We start from the raw sequence: 14,056 nt of genomic DNA, 5'->3' as shown, positions 1-14,056 counted from the left end.
AAAATTAATCCGAAAATAAGAGGACAGGGACAAGGGAAGGGTGTGTGTGTTTCTTAAGTGTATTGTATTTTCAATATTGCTGACCTGGCTCGCACCACACAGATATTAGAAAATTTATTAAATACTTATACATGCCGTTGTATGGGAATCGAACCATGTACCTTCCGATCAGCAGCCGCTTGCTTTGTCATCTGAGCTATCCTAGAATTCATCATATGGGTAACTCAATAATCAATAAAAACTTGCTCGAAAGTAAATACCTATCAGCACTCCCGATCGCAACTCTAGCTCGTTCAAGGCCCTGTGGGAATGATTAATTCATTCATCGTTGTTATAAATGAGACCAATGTTGCCTCTTCACCTCTCCAAGTCGAAAGAAAGGATGTTCGGTTATATTTTAAACTAGATCAATGCATAACAACCAGATTTAAATTCAATGCTCAGTTTTCAAAATAAACGCATTTTAAGATTGCACTCGTATACCTGTCCGTGGAAAATTTTGAAACCATCATCACTTTCATAGTTCGTCTATTCTCCACGAGTGGCAACTTTGATTTGCCAATTCATTTGTCAACTTGTTACTCCCAACATAGACCTTTTTGACGTTTGATAGTCTTTCTCTATCCAGCACACATGAATGAATGAACGGTTTGTTTTCCCCTCGGTTTTCCCACTAATCTGTTTCCCTCTTGCTTGCACTCGTTCGATTTAAATGGTGCAGTAGTGGTGCGCCGATTAAGCGTCAAAAAGCTCTATAGTTTACCCATTTTTGGGTAGGTTCAGTTTTGACCGATCTGGATGGATTCCACCCAATGTATGAAATATCATACACGCTTACTTCAGCTTACTCACCGGATGAGTCGATCGTACTCAATTTCTTTTGATGCTGATCTGATGCACCGAATTGAAGATCCCGGTGAAGGAAGCGTGGGTGGTGTGCCATTTCAAATAGGTTCGCCACTCTACCCACCGATGGAACAAACGCCCAGCCAGCGGCTACGAATAAGCGAAGTAAGAGGAGGAGGAGGAACCGTCAGTCCGATGGTGCGAGCCGCGATGATGTTACCGTGACGAACGTCAGCGGCATCGGTGAATTCGGTGTCGCCGATGAAGACGAACATTCCAGCCAGAGTGCTACAAAAGTGAAGCTATCACCGCTGGTGGTAAAAAAAATGCATCCCTCAACACGCTCATCGCTAGCTTCGCGTCGATGGACGTCAAAGCTGAGTATACTTTGAACTTTGATTCTAATGTAACGTTAGGTTCTGTTGTCATTGGATGTATTCTGATGTTTTATGCGTGCAACAAATTACATCGTGATGAAGTTTGATTCTAATGTAACGTTAGGTTCTGTTGTCATTGGATGTATTCTGATGTTTTATCCATGCAACAAATTACATCGTGATGAAGTTTGATTCTTATGTAACGTTAGGTTCTGTTGTCATTGGATGTATTCTGATGTTTTATGCGTGCAACAAATTACATCGTGATGAAGTTTGATTCTAATGTAACGTTAGGTTCTGTTGTCATTGGATGTATTCTGATGTTTTATGCGTGCAACAAATTACATCGTGATGAAGTTTGATTCTTATGTAACGTTAGGTTCTGTTGTCATTGGATGTATTCTGATGTTTTATGCGTGCAACAAATTACATCGTGATGAAGTTTGATTCTAATGTAACGTTAGGTTCTGTTGTCATTGGATGTATTCTGATGTTTTATCCATGCAACAAATTACATCGTGATGAAGTTTGATTCTTATGTAACGTTAGGTTCTGTTGTCATTGGATGTATTCTGATGTTTTATGCGTGCAACAAATTACATCGTGATGAAGTTTGATTCTAATGTAACGTTAGGTTCTGTTGTCATTGGATGTATTCTGATGTTTTATCCATGCAACAAATTACATCGTGATGAAGTTTGATTCTTATGTAACGTTAGGTTCTGTTGTCATTGGATGTATTCTGATGTTTTATGCGTGCAACAAATTACATCGTGATGAAGTTTGATTCTAATGTAACGTTAGGTTCTGTTGTCATTGGATGTATTCTGATGTTTTATGCGTGCAACAAATTACATCGTGATGAAGTTTGATTCTTATGTAACGTTAGGTTCTGTTGTCATTGGATGTATTCTGATGTTTTATCCATGCAACAAATTACATCGTGATGAAGTTTGATTCTAATGTAACGTTAGGTTCTGTTGTCATTGGATGTATTCTGATGTTTTATGCGTGCAACAAATTACATCGTGATGAAGTTTGATTCTAATGTAACGTTTGGTTCTGTTGTCATTGGATGTATTCTGATGTCAAATTTTACATCGTCAAGACGTTTGATTCTGATGTAACGTTTGAGGCTAATGTATTTTTATGTACTTGGACGTCACATTGAAGTCTGAATACACTAAGGGTACAGCAATACACGTTAAAATTTAATGTATTGAAGATGTCTGCTGATGTTTCCTACATTACAATTTCTATTCGGGTACAAACTCAGTGGAATCGGTACCAAGATGATGCTTCGTACGAGAGCGGAATACAACCTGGCCGTAAATCACCTGATGGATTCCAAGGCGGGATTCTTCACCACGATATTCCCGGTGAGAAGCCCTTCAAGGTGGTCATCCGAGGCCGACCGAGCTACGACCCAAAGTTCATCTCGGATCAAATCAAGGACCACTACAAACTGGTCCCAACTGCCGTCTACGGGATTACGCGAAGGGACGAGAACACGAAAATTGCATTTTCCTGGTACACTTACAGAAGGGAACAGTGACGACGAATGCGTTGAAGGCTATCCGCTTCATCAACTCCATCATTGTGGAATGAAAACCATACCGTGGCGGCCGTCACGACGTCACCCAGTGCCAGCGTTGCCTGAATTTTGGACACGGCACCTGAAACTGTCACATCAAGCCGCGGTGTGGCAAATGCACACAAAACCACGTTACCTCTGAGTGTGGTGTCGATGTGGTGGCGGTTATCATGGGTCCGACAAAGAGTACCCCAAACGCGAGGATTTCAAGCGGATCCGAAAGCAGGCGTCCACAAGAAACCAACCAGGACGGAAAAAGGAAAACACTCCGGAGTTCAGGGTGGTCAAGTTACGTCTGGTGCCTCAGCTCGACAAAGCTCTCCATCCTCCCTGAATTCTGGAGACAACCACCAGCACAAAACGCCAATCCCGATCTCTTCTCTGCGGATGAGCTCGAACAGACCCAAGTGCTCGGTAAATTTATCATTCAGTATGGCGTCTAAACCGTTAACTATCGTCACTTGGAACGCTAGCTCTGTACGAGCAGTATTGGAAATCCTTGGGCAACGGTTGAGTGTTCTTCCTGTTCGCTGATGATACCGCCATAACCGTCAAGGGAAGGATGTCTCGTGAAATAACAAACAAGCTTCATGGGGTGTTTACACTTATCCTTTCTCACTAGCGCTAATGAGCCAGCTGCTAGCAAAAAAGCTCACCAGCATAATGTAAACAGGGCATCAGCGTCTACCAGCATGAGATTTCAGGAGCAACTGAAATTCGTGTTATTTGGCTAGTACATTAGCGCTAGCAAATCCGCACAGCTGTAAACACCCCATCAACGATGCATTGACGCCTTTGCTGATTATGCCAACACGTGGAAAATCAAAATCAATGCCTCCAAAACCCAAACAATAATGTTCATCCATCGGCAATCTCCCAAACTAAAACCGGCTTCCTCTTGTACTGTAATAATGGATGACACAAGGGTTGAGTGGTCCACTGAAGTAACATATCTTCAAGAGCAAATTTTCATTACGTCGAATGTAACAAAGGTAAACAAAGTCGAGCTATCAGTGTCAATCGATGCTCCTGCTATTACACTATATACTGTCCGAATATAGGATCACATCCCATTTTTAAATTTATTTACCAGTCGAATTGCTTTTTGACGTAATCACCTTCCGATCAAAATAGTTTTCGATGTTACTTAAGTCACCCGATTTCTATGGAGATGCCGTTTGCCTTAAGTAACAGCACTGAGAAACCCGTGAAAAGTGTACTTTCGTCGTTTCGCTTTCTCATTATTAAAGTGAATAAATCGAACTGTTTGTTGCTAAGATGATTTCGGTGGTCCTAAAATGATGAATGGGCTGCACGTAAGGAGACGTAATTGATAATTCTCCCAAATATCCTGGTAAATACACTTTGACTTAAGTAACAATAGGGGCCACCAAACGACGTATAATAACTTTTGACTCAAAAACCAGTATTTCTTAGCATGGAAGCTAGCGATTTGCCTTTGTATGATTAAAACCCAGCTAAATATGTTAAACATTGCTATCACTATGAGATTATATGTGTTTAATTGGAAATAGGAATAACTTTTCGGTCATCAAAACAAAACTTTATTTTTCTCGGATCGGTGCGAATGTTACTTACGACATAATGAAAATTTGCTCTTGTCTTGAAATGTTATTTGACGAGAGGCTCCTTTTCCGCTCACACACAGCATACTCAACAGATGGCGGAAGTCTTTTAGCAACGATGTTTTATATTGAAAAGTATTCAATGTGTTATGTCTGTTTGTTTGTGGGGCAGTAGTTAAGTGTTCCAATTTTAAATAGCAACCGTCGGTGGAAAGAATTTACCAGAAGAAAGGTGATATGATGATCCCTAGGCAGCACTACGGGATATTTCGCTACATATGGAATGTGCGGTACATTTCCAATTCGTCTGCCTACCCGGACGATTTCGTGTTCATCGAGAAATAGAACCAACTAGTGCAGTGGACTCCGTTTTCCAATACTGCAACCATTTTTCAGCTTGTGAACCAAACGCCTGCGCTTGAGCCTGGTGCCGTTCCAAAGTGTCTCCTTTGCCTTCACGAAATCGTCCTGACCGCTAGGCTTTGCCGTTGACTTTCTCCGCACGTTCGCTTACAGATCCTTACTGAACGTTGGCCATCGTTCGGACTAAACGATTCCAGCTCGAAAAGTGTTCAACGTTAACTACCGTCATTGCTCTTGAATGGGTGGTTGGGCTTGAATCTAACGGTTTTCTGGATCGAACTCCACTTGATGGCATCGGTAACCACATTAAGCATCAAGGGTACGTAGTCCGATTCATCCAAACTGGTGAGCGACAGAATTTCGCCAATCCTAAACGATAGGAACTAATGATATCGGTGGCTGTCCGAGCGAATCCAAGCCAGAACTGTAGCTGAGTCCGTCCACAGGAAACGCTTTCGAATGTTGAGGGTGAGCGCTGTACAATTTTTTTGCAACAAACGTGATCCCATCATGGAGATTTCGAAGATATTGAATTAGGAAAAATACCAAGGGGAACGAAATTTGAGGGTAGAATTCCAAAGGAATTTCGATGAAATTTCTATAGAAATTCTGAGGATAATTCCAAAGATTATTCTGAGCAGAATTGCATAACCATAACCAGGAATTTCAGGAAATTTGCTTAAAATTCAGGGAAATATTTCTCAATCTTTATTGATAACTGCGGTTTAAAATAAAATGATAGGTATTGATATCACCATGTGGGAAAGTTCTAGATATAGAGCTAAAATTAGGGCCTAACAGCTTTTGTAAACAATGACTTCTCTCGATACAAATTTAAGAAACGCCCATCAAGTCATCGTTCACAAAAGCTGTTAGGCCATTATTCTAGGTCCATCTAGATTTTTGTCAAAAAATGCACCAAAATTTTTATGGCCTCAATAATAGAGATATTGTTGGAGTAAATCGGTAACGCAGTGTGCTGATCACCTCCTTGGAGACCGAACGTCACCCCTAGCAACCTAAGTTTTCTTAAATAAACAACGGTGAAAAACTATTCATTCCTGTTCAAGACTCCACTCAAGCTAGTCGTTAAATAAAATCCATTCTACTTTTAAACTTTGCTGTTCCGGTTCTTTCTAACCATCAAGAGGTTATGGGCGACTCACGCAAGGATTTAGTCCACGGGATCCCGCAGTTCTCGGGCACCGGTTTCGACAATTGGCAATTTCGAGTGGAGAAGTATCTGAAGTCCGTGAAGCTGTTGGATATCATCAAGAAGGATCCTCCGATGGAAGCGGCCGAGCTCACGAAGTTCCAGGAAGATGACGGTAAGGCGGCGTTCCTGCTGACGTCATTTGTTCATGACGATTTGCTGCATTTGGTGCGTGACAAGGAGACGTCCAAGGAGATGTGGATGAGCCTTGAATCCGCCTACGCCAAGAAGTCCGTCTCGTCGCAGACATTCGTCAGGAAGCAACTTGCGAAGCTACGAATGATGGAAGGTTCGTCTGTGAAAGATCACCTGAAAACCTTCGAAGAGCTGATCCGACAACTGAAGCTGGCCGGAGCGAAGCTTGAAGAGAACGATATTGTGTCCCAGCTGTTTGCTACCCTTCCCGAGTCGTTCGATCCGTTGGTTACGGCACTGGAAAATCTAGGTGAGGAAAACCTAAAACTGGATGTTGTTCGCGAGCGCCTTCTTGCCGAGGAGCTCAAGAAAACCGACCGGGCAGCGGATTCCTGCCAAGAGAAACCTGCAGCATTCCAAGGATCGAAGCAGAAGCCTGGTAAGTTCACCGGAAAGTGTAACCGTTGCCAGAAGAAGGGGCACAAGGCCAAGGACTGTCGTGTGAAGTTGAAGACAGATGGGCGCGCTGAAGCTAACGCTGCTGCTGGAGGTAAGGCGGTGGTTTTTATGACCGGGAGATGCTCCCAAACAAAGGACGAGGGAGCAGTTTCCTTTAAGCTGGATTCCGGAGCCTCGGACCACCTTGTGAATGTGAAGCACTGTTTCACCGACCTCACGAAGCTGAAGCACCCTGTCGTCATAAACGTGGCGAAGGATGATCAATCCCTGATTTCCCGGCACAGTGGCACGATCAACGGCGTCAACAAGGAAGGTAACTATATCAGCTTGAAGAACGTCCTCTTCGTACCAGATCTTCGAGCGAACTTGCTATCTGTGAAGAAGATGGCAAAATCGGATCTTGATGTCACATTCACGAAAAAGGAAGCGATCATGAAGCAAGGTCGTGACCTGATTGCGAGATGTCCCATGCGGGGCGATTTTTACGAGCTCGATCTCCGTGTCGATACGGTGGCGGCCAACATGTGTGGAGCTGTGACTGGTAACCTGTGGCATCGTCGACTGGCTCATTTGGGGAGCAAGAGTTTGCAGACACTCGCGAAGCATGGCATGGTAACAGGTATTCCCGAGAAACCAGATAAATTGGATTTTTGTGATGTTTGTGTTCTCGGAAAGCAGTGCCGAGAACCATTCACGGGTACTAGAGTCCGTGCTACAAGACCTCTAGAACGAGTGCACTCCGATGTGTGCGGTCCAATTACACCAGCGGCTTGGGATGATTCTCGGTACTTCGTCACCTTTATTGATGATTACACGCACTTTGCAGTAGTATATCCCATCAAGAAGAAGTCCGAGGTGTTCCAGAAGTTTCGAGAGTACGAGGCCATGGCGAGTGCCGCTCTGGGACATTCGATTTCGAAGCTGACTGTCGACCAAGGGCGCGAGTATTGCTCCAATGACCAGCGTGATTGGTACGTTTCCAAGGGGATCCAAGTCGAGCCAACCGCAGCGTACACACCACAGCAGAATGGAGTGTCCGAACGGTTCAATCGGACAATCGTCGAAAAGGTGCGTGCGATGCTGATTGAAGCCCAAACTCCGAAGAATCTGGAATGAAGCGGTTCTAGCGGCGGTATACCTGACGAACAGAAGTCCAACCACCGCGGTATCTGATTGGAAGACTCCTGCGGAAATGTGGACTGGTCACAAGCCGGACGTTAGTAAACTACGTGTGTTCGGCTGTAAAGCATTTGCTTGGGTGTCCACGGCACAGAGGAAGAAACTGGATCCGAAAAGCAAGCCTGCTGTGATGATCGGCTATGCGCCGAACGCCTACCGCCTGTGGAACAAAGAGAAGAAGCAGTTATTCCTAGCCAGAGATGTCAAGTTCGATGAAAACAGTTTTCCGTTTGCCACCCAGATCCGTGACGAAACTCCTTTGGTTGTTGCTCCGTACGAGTTCGAGGATCAAGATGAGGAAGACGTGCAAACCCCTGAACAGTCCGTTCAACCCGATGAGCCGCTGGTGGCTCAACATGACGACATCCTGACTGATGATGAAGAAGGCGAGGTTGAAGACGACGGTGTTGAACAAACCGGAGCGCTCCCTTCGCAACTAGACCGTGGTTCAAACCTCGAAATGGAAACCCCGAGGCGCAGCGAACGGGAGCGCAGACTCCCCGGTAAGTTGAAAGAATTTCTGGTTGGAAAAATTTTCACTGCCGCGCAATCCCATTCTGCAGATGTTCCCCATAACGTTTCCGATGTACTATTTGACGGTTCCGTTGGACGAGATGAGGCCGAGCGTTCGATCTTCGATGTCCCGGAGGCGTACAAGGAGATCGCTGGACGAGCCGACGAAGTTCTTTGGCAGCAAGCGGTCCGTGAGGAACTGCAGTCGCTAGCGGACAACCATGCTTGGCGATTGGTGAGATGCCCTGCTGGTGTGGTTCCGCTCAAATCGAAATGGGTCTTCCGAATCAAGCCGGACGAGCATGGCGAACCGATCCGTTACAAGGCGCGCTTGGTGGCGAAGGGATTCCAACAGAAGCCCGGAGTCGACTACTACGAAACATATTCCCCCGTAGCAAAGTTAGACACGATACGAACCGTTCTTGCTGTAGCAACCCACCGAAGGATGCACGTTCACCAACTCGATGTGAAGACCGCATTCCTCTACGGTGAGCTTGAAGAAGACGTCTACATGGCCATACCCGAAGGAGTTGCAGCACCGCCGAACTTCGTTTGCAAGCTGGATCGATCGCTGTACGGACTCAAGCAAAGCCCCCGCTGTTGAAACAACAAGCTAAACGACCTTCTACTGGATTTCGGCTTTACCCGTTCCCGGCATGATTACTGTCTATATACCAGGATCGACGATCGAGGGGGGGTATACATAATCATCTACGTGGACGATTTGCTCATTGCTGGCGATCGACTGGACCTGGTGAAGGAGATCAAGCGTGCTCTTTCCAAGAAGCTCCAGATGACGGATTGCGGCGTGGTTAATCATTTCCTTGGAATGAAGATCCGATACGACCGCGCCACCGGATGCATGTACCTGGCGCAAGAAGCTGCTGTGGACCGTGTGCTGACGAAGTTCGGCATGCAAGACTGTAACCATGTCAAAACCCCAATGGAGAAAGGCTGTTTCCTGCCACCACAAGCTGCGAATCCTGTGTCGCATCCATACCGTCAATTGCTGGGCAGCCTGATGTATACGATGCTGTGTGTTCGACCGGACATATGCTACGCTGTTGGATACCTAGGGCGCTTCCAAGTTCAACCTGATGAGGCCCACTGGCAAGCCCTGAAGAGAGTGGTCCGTTACGTGAAGGGAACGAAGAACTTGAAGCTCCAGTACAAGCAAAACGACGACGCCGAGGCACTTGTCGGGTACGCAGACGCTGACTGGGCATCGGATGCTGAGGATAGGAAATCCGTTAGTGGCTTCGTCTTTAAGGTCTTTGGGAACACCGTGTCTTGGGCAAGCCGCAAGCAACAAACCGTTGCACTGTCGTCGTGTGAAGCCGAGTATGCAGCTTTAAGTGCCGCGGCCTCCGAAGGGCTGTGGCTGCACGGAATCCTTGAAGACCTGAAGCAAGTTCGACCGGACACGGCATTCAAGGTGTACGAAGACAACCGTGGGTGCATTGCAATGGCCACAAACACCGAAAGCAAGCGTGTCAAGCACATCGATGTAAAGCACCATTTTTTGCGCGACCATGTGGCACAAGGAAGACTTCAAATCGAAGCAATTGATACAGCAAACCAAATAGCGGACACGTTCACAAGCCCCTGGAACCTGGACGTTTCCGCGAACTGAGGACCCTCCTAGGACGATTCAGGGGGGGTGTTGGAGTAAATCGGTAACGCAGTGTGCTGATCACTTCCTTGGAGACCGAACGTCACCCCTAGCAACCTAAGTTTTCTTAAATAAACAACGGTGAAAAACTATTCATTCCTGTTCAAGACTCCACTCAAGCTAGTCGTTAAATAAAATCCATTCTACTTTTAAACTTTGCTGTTCCGGTTCTTTCTAACCATCATCCCTATATTCAAAAATAATTTACATTTAACGTTCCGCTTCCAGTTTACAAACATGGACTGCGAAACTCGCTGTAAAAATAAAACAGGACTCATTTACCTAGCTTGTGAATATTATTCCACACGATTGAAAACAACAACACTCATCGTATTTCAGCATGAACTTTATTTGCCTTGCATTTGCTTTTGCACCTTCATTTGAACATCCCGAACGGTGGCCCTGGAGATCGGTGCTGCACCGTAGTACCGCAGGAACCAATTGATCGATTTCATGTTGTCTGCCTCATTTTGCCGTCTGGTTTTCGGCGGCGGAAGGGCAGGATCCCGTGTCACGATCTCAGTCTCAGGCTTTTTAGGCTTCTGAATCTTGTATTTTTTGTTGAAGGCCAGCATTCTCATCCTCTTGTTTGTTTCTTTGCGAAGTTTTAGCAAGACTGGTGCCTTGACGTACGTTTCATGTCCCTTCCACAATGGACTCACGTTCGGTCGCACACCCTCGAATAAGTGGACCAGCACGCTCGGCTTTGGCTGCATATCCATGAACGTTGGATTCGATTCCTTAGCCCATTCAATGTCCAATTTCACATCCTCTTCGATAAATCGCTGCTTCATAAACTCTTGTTTTAGCGGAGAAGGTTTCCAGCGAAACTGACTCGCTACGGCGGCAACCATAGCCTGAATACTTACAAATTCAAGTATAATGATTTCGTTTGGGTATCTGCCGGCAAACGTAACTGGACCGTGTCTGGATAGTGCATTCTCCATGACCGTTTCCAATGGCGTAAATTTGCATGAATCGCCCAAAGCGGCGAATCGAACGCATCTTTCTTTATTAAAGTAAATCGGATCTCTTCCCGGAAGAACAATCAGCTTGTATCCAAAGTAGGGATCCCGGTGACATGTGGCAATTGCTCGATCCGCATCCGCTTTCGATGTAAAGTACACCAACATATCGATGAGCATGCACTGTCTCTGGTACTTTGAAAATGCCTTATCATTCGGTTGGTGATGAATGTAGATCATTCTCGTCAGCAGTCCGTTGTATGCAAAATAGTTCGAAACCTGTTCATACCAAGTATCCTCCACCCATTTATCCACCTTGAAATTTCCGACATACACCGGCCAGTAGGCGGCCAAAAACCAATTAGCTTTGCAAGAGGGATCCGTTTCCTCGGAAAGTAAATCATCTGGAGCGTACTTTCGTGGAAGCCGGTCGCACTCTTCTGTATCTGCGGCTTCGGGTTCATTACATCTCTTGGTGAGATCGACATGAGTGAAATCCGGTTCTTCATCTGAGTTATCCAAATCATGCAGCATGGTGGTTCCTTCACCTGTTGATTTGTCTAATTAAATTACAAGTATTATGGTAAGGAGTACCTACACGGACCAAGACAAGGTTTACTTTTTACGTTTACGTTTAATTTAGGTTGTGTTGTGAACAAAAGATGCGATCGATGCGACGCGACGATTCGAGTGGTACCTATCGGCTTTTTTTACGACGTTTACGATGACGGAAGAATATGCCAGCGTTGCCAGAGTGCTCTCAACTTTATTTACCTTTCTATAAACGCACACTTGCATAATCATGAAGACTTCAAGTTTCAAGTCTAGCCGAGGATGTGAAAAAGGCCTATGTACCAAATGTAAATAAATCAAGATTTTGTTTTTAATCAATTGAGGCTGTGTTCCATTTGGTGAATTTTTACTTAAATTTGACAGATGGAAAATTTTCAAATAAACCTGCTATTCCAGCAGACTTATTTCTGACAGACAAGGAATAAATTTTGACAGACGCTTTCTCGAAAATCGGCCGATCAACAACAGAGGGATTTTCGAACATCTTAATTTATTTTCGAAGTGTCAAATCTAAGTGAAAATTTTCCAAATGGAACACAGCCTGAGTTCTTTAATACCCCGGACAGACTATATGGCTTATATCAAGTAATATAGGCTGGCTTGCAATGAGCACTCATATATAGGATTTCCAGTGAAAACTAGATGTATGAGCTAGGGGAAGGGCAGCTCCAAGTATCAGTATCAATACCGATGGTGGAAATATTAAATATTTTAGTATGTGTGATATTTGCGAATCTTATACTTAGTCTGACAGTTGTTTTTTTGTTTTTAACTATTTTTGTTTTAAGTGTACATTTGACATTCGTTTAATCAAAAATGTATTTCACACGAGAGGCAAGTAAAGCCCTACAGTAAAAGTATGGACGACTGTCACCACAAAACTGAAAAAAGCTGTTCCAATCGAGCAAAGCGGTGCATTTTGACGGTTCGATTGGAACAACTTTTGACAGACGTCCACACTTTTACTGTAGGGCTTTAGAGGCAAGTCATTACTTTGTGATCTTACTGGCCACCACCACCAAAATCCGCTCCTTGTTCTCATAAATTCGGCATTTTTTGGTAGCTGTTCTCAGTGCACATAATCGGCCGCACTTCCATTCCCAGGAATTAATTTCCACAAATTCTTCATCGTCTGTGAACCAATGTGCTGTTCTCCTATGGAACGGGAATCGATTGACAATGCCGCCCCTGTTATCGGAAGCCCAGAGTGATGGTCTCGTGGTCGTATTACGCTCGATTCGCCATGAGAATGCAACTTGGAGAGATTTGTTGCTGGGGGAACGTCCAGTACCGTTTTTATCATGAATAGCCGAAGACGAAATCGATCAGAGCTATCGAAAACGAAAATCTAGGCAAAAATTAAAACAAACAGAAAGCTGCAGTAAACATAAACAACAACGGTGCAACGTCATTGAGTGTATGCGTTAAAGTTACACTGTTATTATTTTTTTACTTTGAAGCTTTCCGCTTGACAGTTAATATCATTGATATTTATACTAAAAATTATAATATCTACCAATTTGAGCAATTTTTACATCAAATTTTACTTCAGATCAAGTTGTACTTCCCCTAGTGTATGAGTGCCTATTGCAAGCTAGTCTATATTACACACGCAGAAAAATTTATCGTTGAAACAAAAATATTTGAGGTAAATTTAAACGTAAACTCAGTTTGTTCTGGCCACAAAAATAAACAAGGTTTATTTCAAACGTATTCCATGTCTAAATTCATGTGATATTTATATTTAAAATAAAAATAATGTTACGTTTATTTTAAAAATATTCGTGTTGAAAATAAACGTGAATAGTTTTGTTTGGTTTGACAGCTATGCGTACAAAAATAAATATGTTTATTTTAAACATGCTTCTTTTGTTTGAAAGAAACATACTTAATTTTAAATTAAATTAGCATTTGAATGTTTGTAGGAGATGAAAAAAAAAACAATCTGCAGACAGGGCATCTAAACTTGTGCTCTTTTTCAAGTATGATAAGTTCGAAATGCGGGGACCCGTTGGGGTGAGTGTCCGGAGGTTACAGTTCAGTAAAACCAGCTAAACTTTGTGATATTAGCGTCGTTTTGTCGTTTCTAACGCTGGTCCTCATACCGGCCTCTTTCTACGTTCGGTGTTGGAGGGGAGGATCCGGAATAGATTCAAAATCTAGTTCAAAATCCATTTCGGATTTTCGTTTTTCTTCCGACGTCAGTTGTGGAGGAGGATGATACAGGGATCGGCATCAGAAACGACAGAGTGACGTAGATACTGTGGAGTTCCTCCGGTTTTATCGAGCTGGAACTTTATTAAGACACTTACCTAGGTGGGTTTCCGGATCCATGACTTCGGTTTTGTTGCGGGCCGTTTTAAGTTGATTGGCAAAGCTTTCTTTCCTTTCCTGTATTTTAACGTCGGTCTCTATTCCGCAATCTAGTGCCAATCACCGACGGACATCGATTGCCATCCATTGACGGCAATCGAATGTGCAGGAAGGCAGCTTCCACACCTGCGTAGGATATCGCACCCATTCAACACACATGGGCCGGGACCAACGGCTTTACTTCCCTTGCGAAGGAAGACGTGACCAG

At 44.2% G+C, this 14,056-nt stretch overlaps 1 protein-coding gene across 3 annotated transcripts; it reads right to left on the bottom strand.

Moving 5' to 3' along the window:
* Positions 1 to 10,280: 10,280 nt before the first annotated feature.
* On the bottom strand, positions 10,281 to 11,593 carry LOC135710014 (uncharacterized). Of its 3 annotated transcripts, none has more exons than XM_065232471.1 (2): positions 11,522 to 11,593; positions 10,281 to 11,462 (listed from the first exon to the last, which is right to left on the bottom strand). In XM_065232471.1, exon 2 carries the CDS (start codon positions 11,434 to 11,436, stop codon positions 10,285 to 10,287), a length of 1,152 nt encoding a protein of 383 aa, XP_065088543.1. In that variant the 5' UTR covers positions 11,437 to 11,462; positions 11,522 to 11,593; the 3' UTR covers positions 10,281 to 10,284. The 3 variants fall into 3 exon arrangements, with proteins under 3 accessions (XP_065088543.1, XP_065088542.1, XP_065088544.1); XM_065232470.1 differs by having other exon boundaries at positions 10,281 to 11,450; positions 11,507 to 11,587; XM_065232472.1 differs by having other exon boundaries at positions 11,535 to 11,572.
* Positions 11,594 to 14,056: the final 2,463 nt, after the last annotated feature.

This window comes from Ochlerotatus camptorhynchus, unplaced genomic scaffold (genome assembly GCF_037179485.1).
Source record: "Ochlerotatus camptorhynchus isolate MF236.1 unplaced genomic scaffold, CSIRO-AGI_Acam_v1.1 ptg000370l, whole genome shotgun sequence".
Classification (NCBI taxonomy): domain Eukaryota; kingdom Metazoa; phylum Arthropoda; class Insecta; order Diptera; family Culicidae; genus Ochlerotatus; species Ochlerotatus camptorhynchus.
This window is presented reverse-complemented; position numbering and strand designations above follow the sequence as displayed.

Bases quoted from the DNA above. Each gene is read 5' to 3' on its own strand.
- LOC135710014 (XM_065232471.1), bottom strand. From the start codon at position 11,436: ATGCTGCATGATTTGGATAACTCAGATGAAGAACCGGATTTCACTCAT.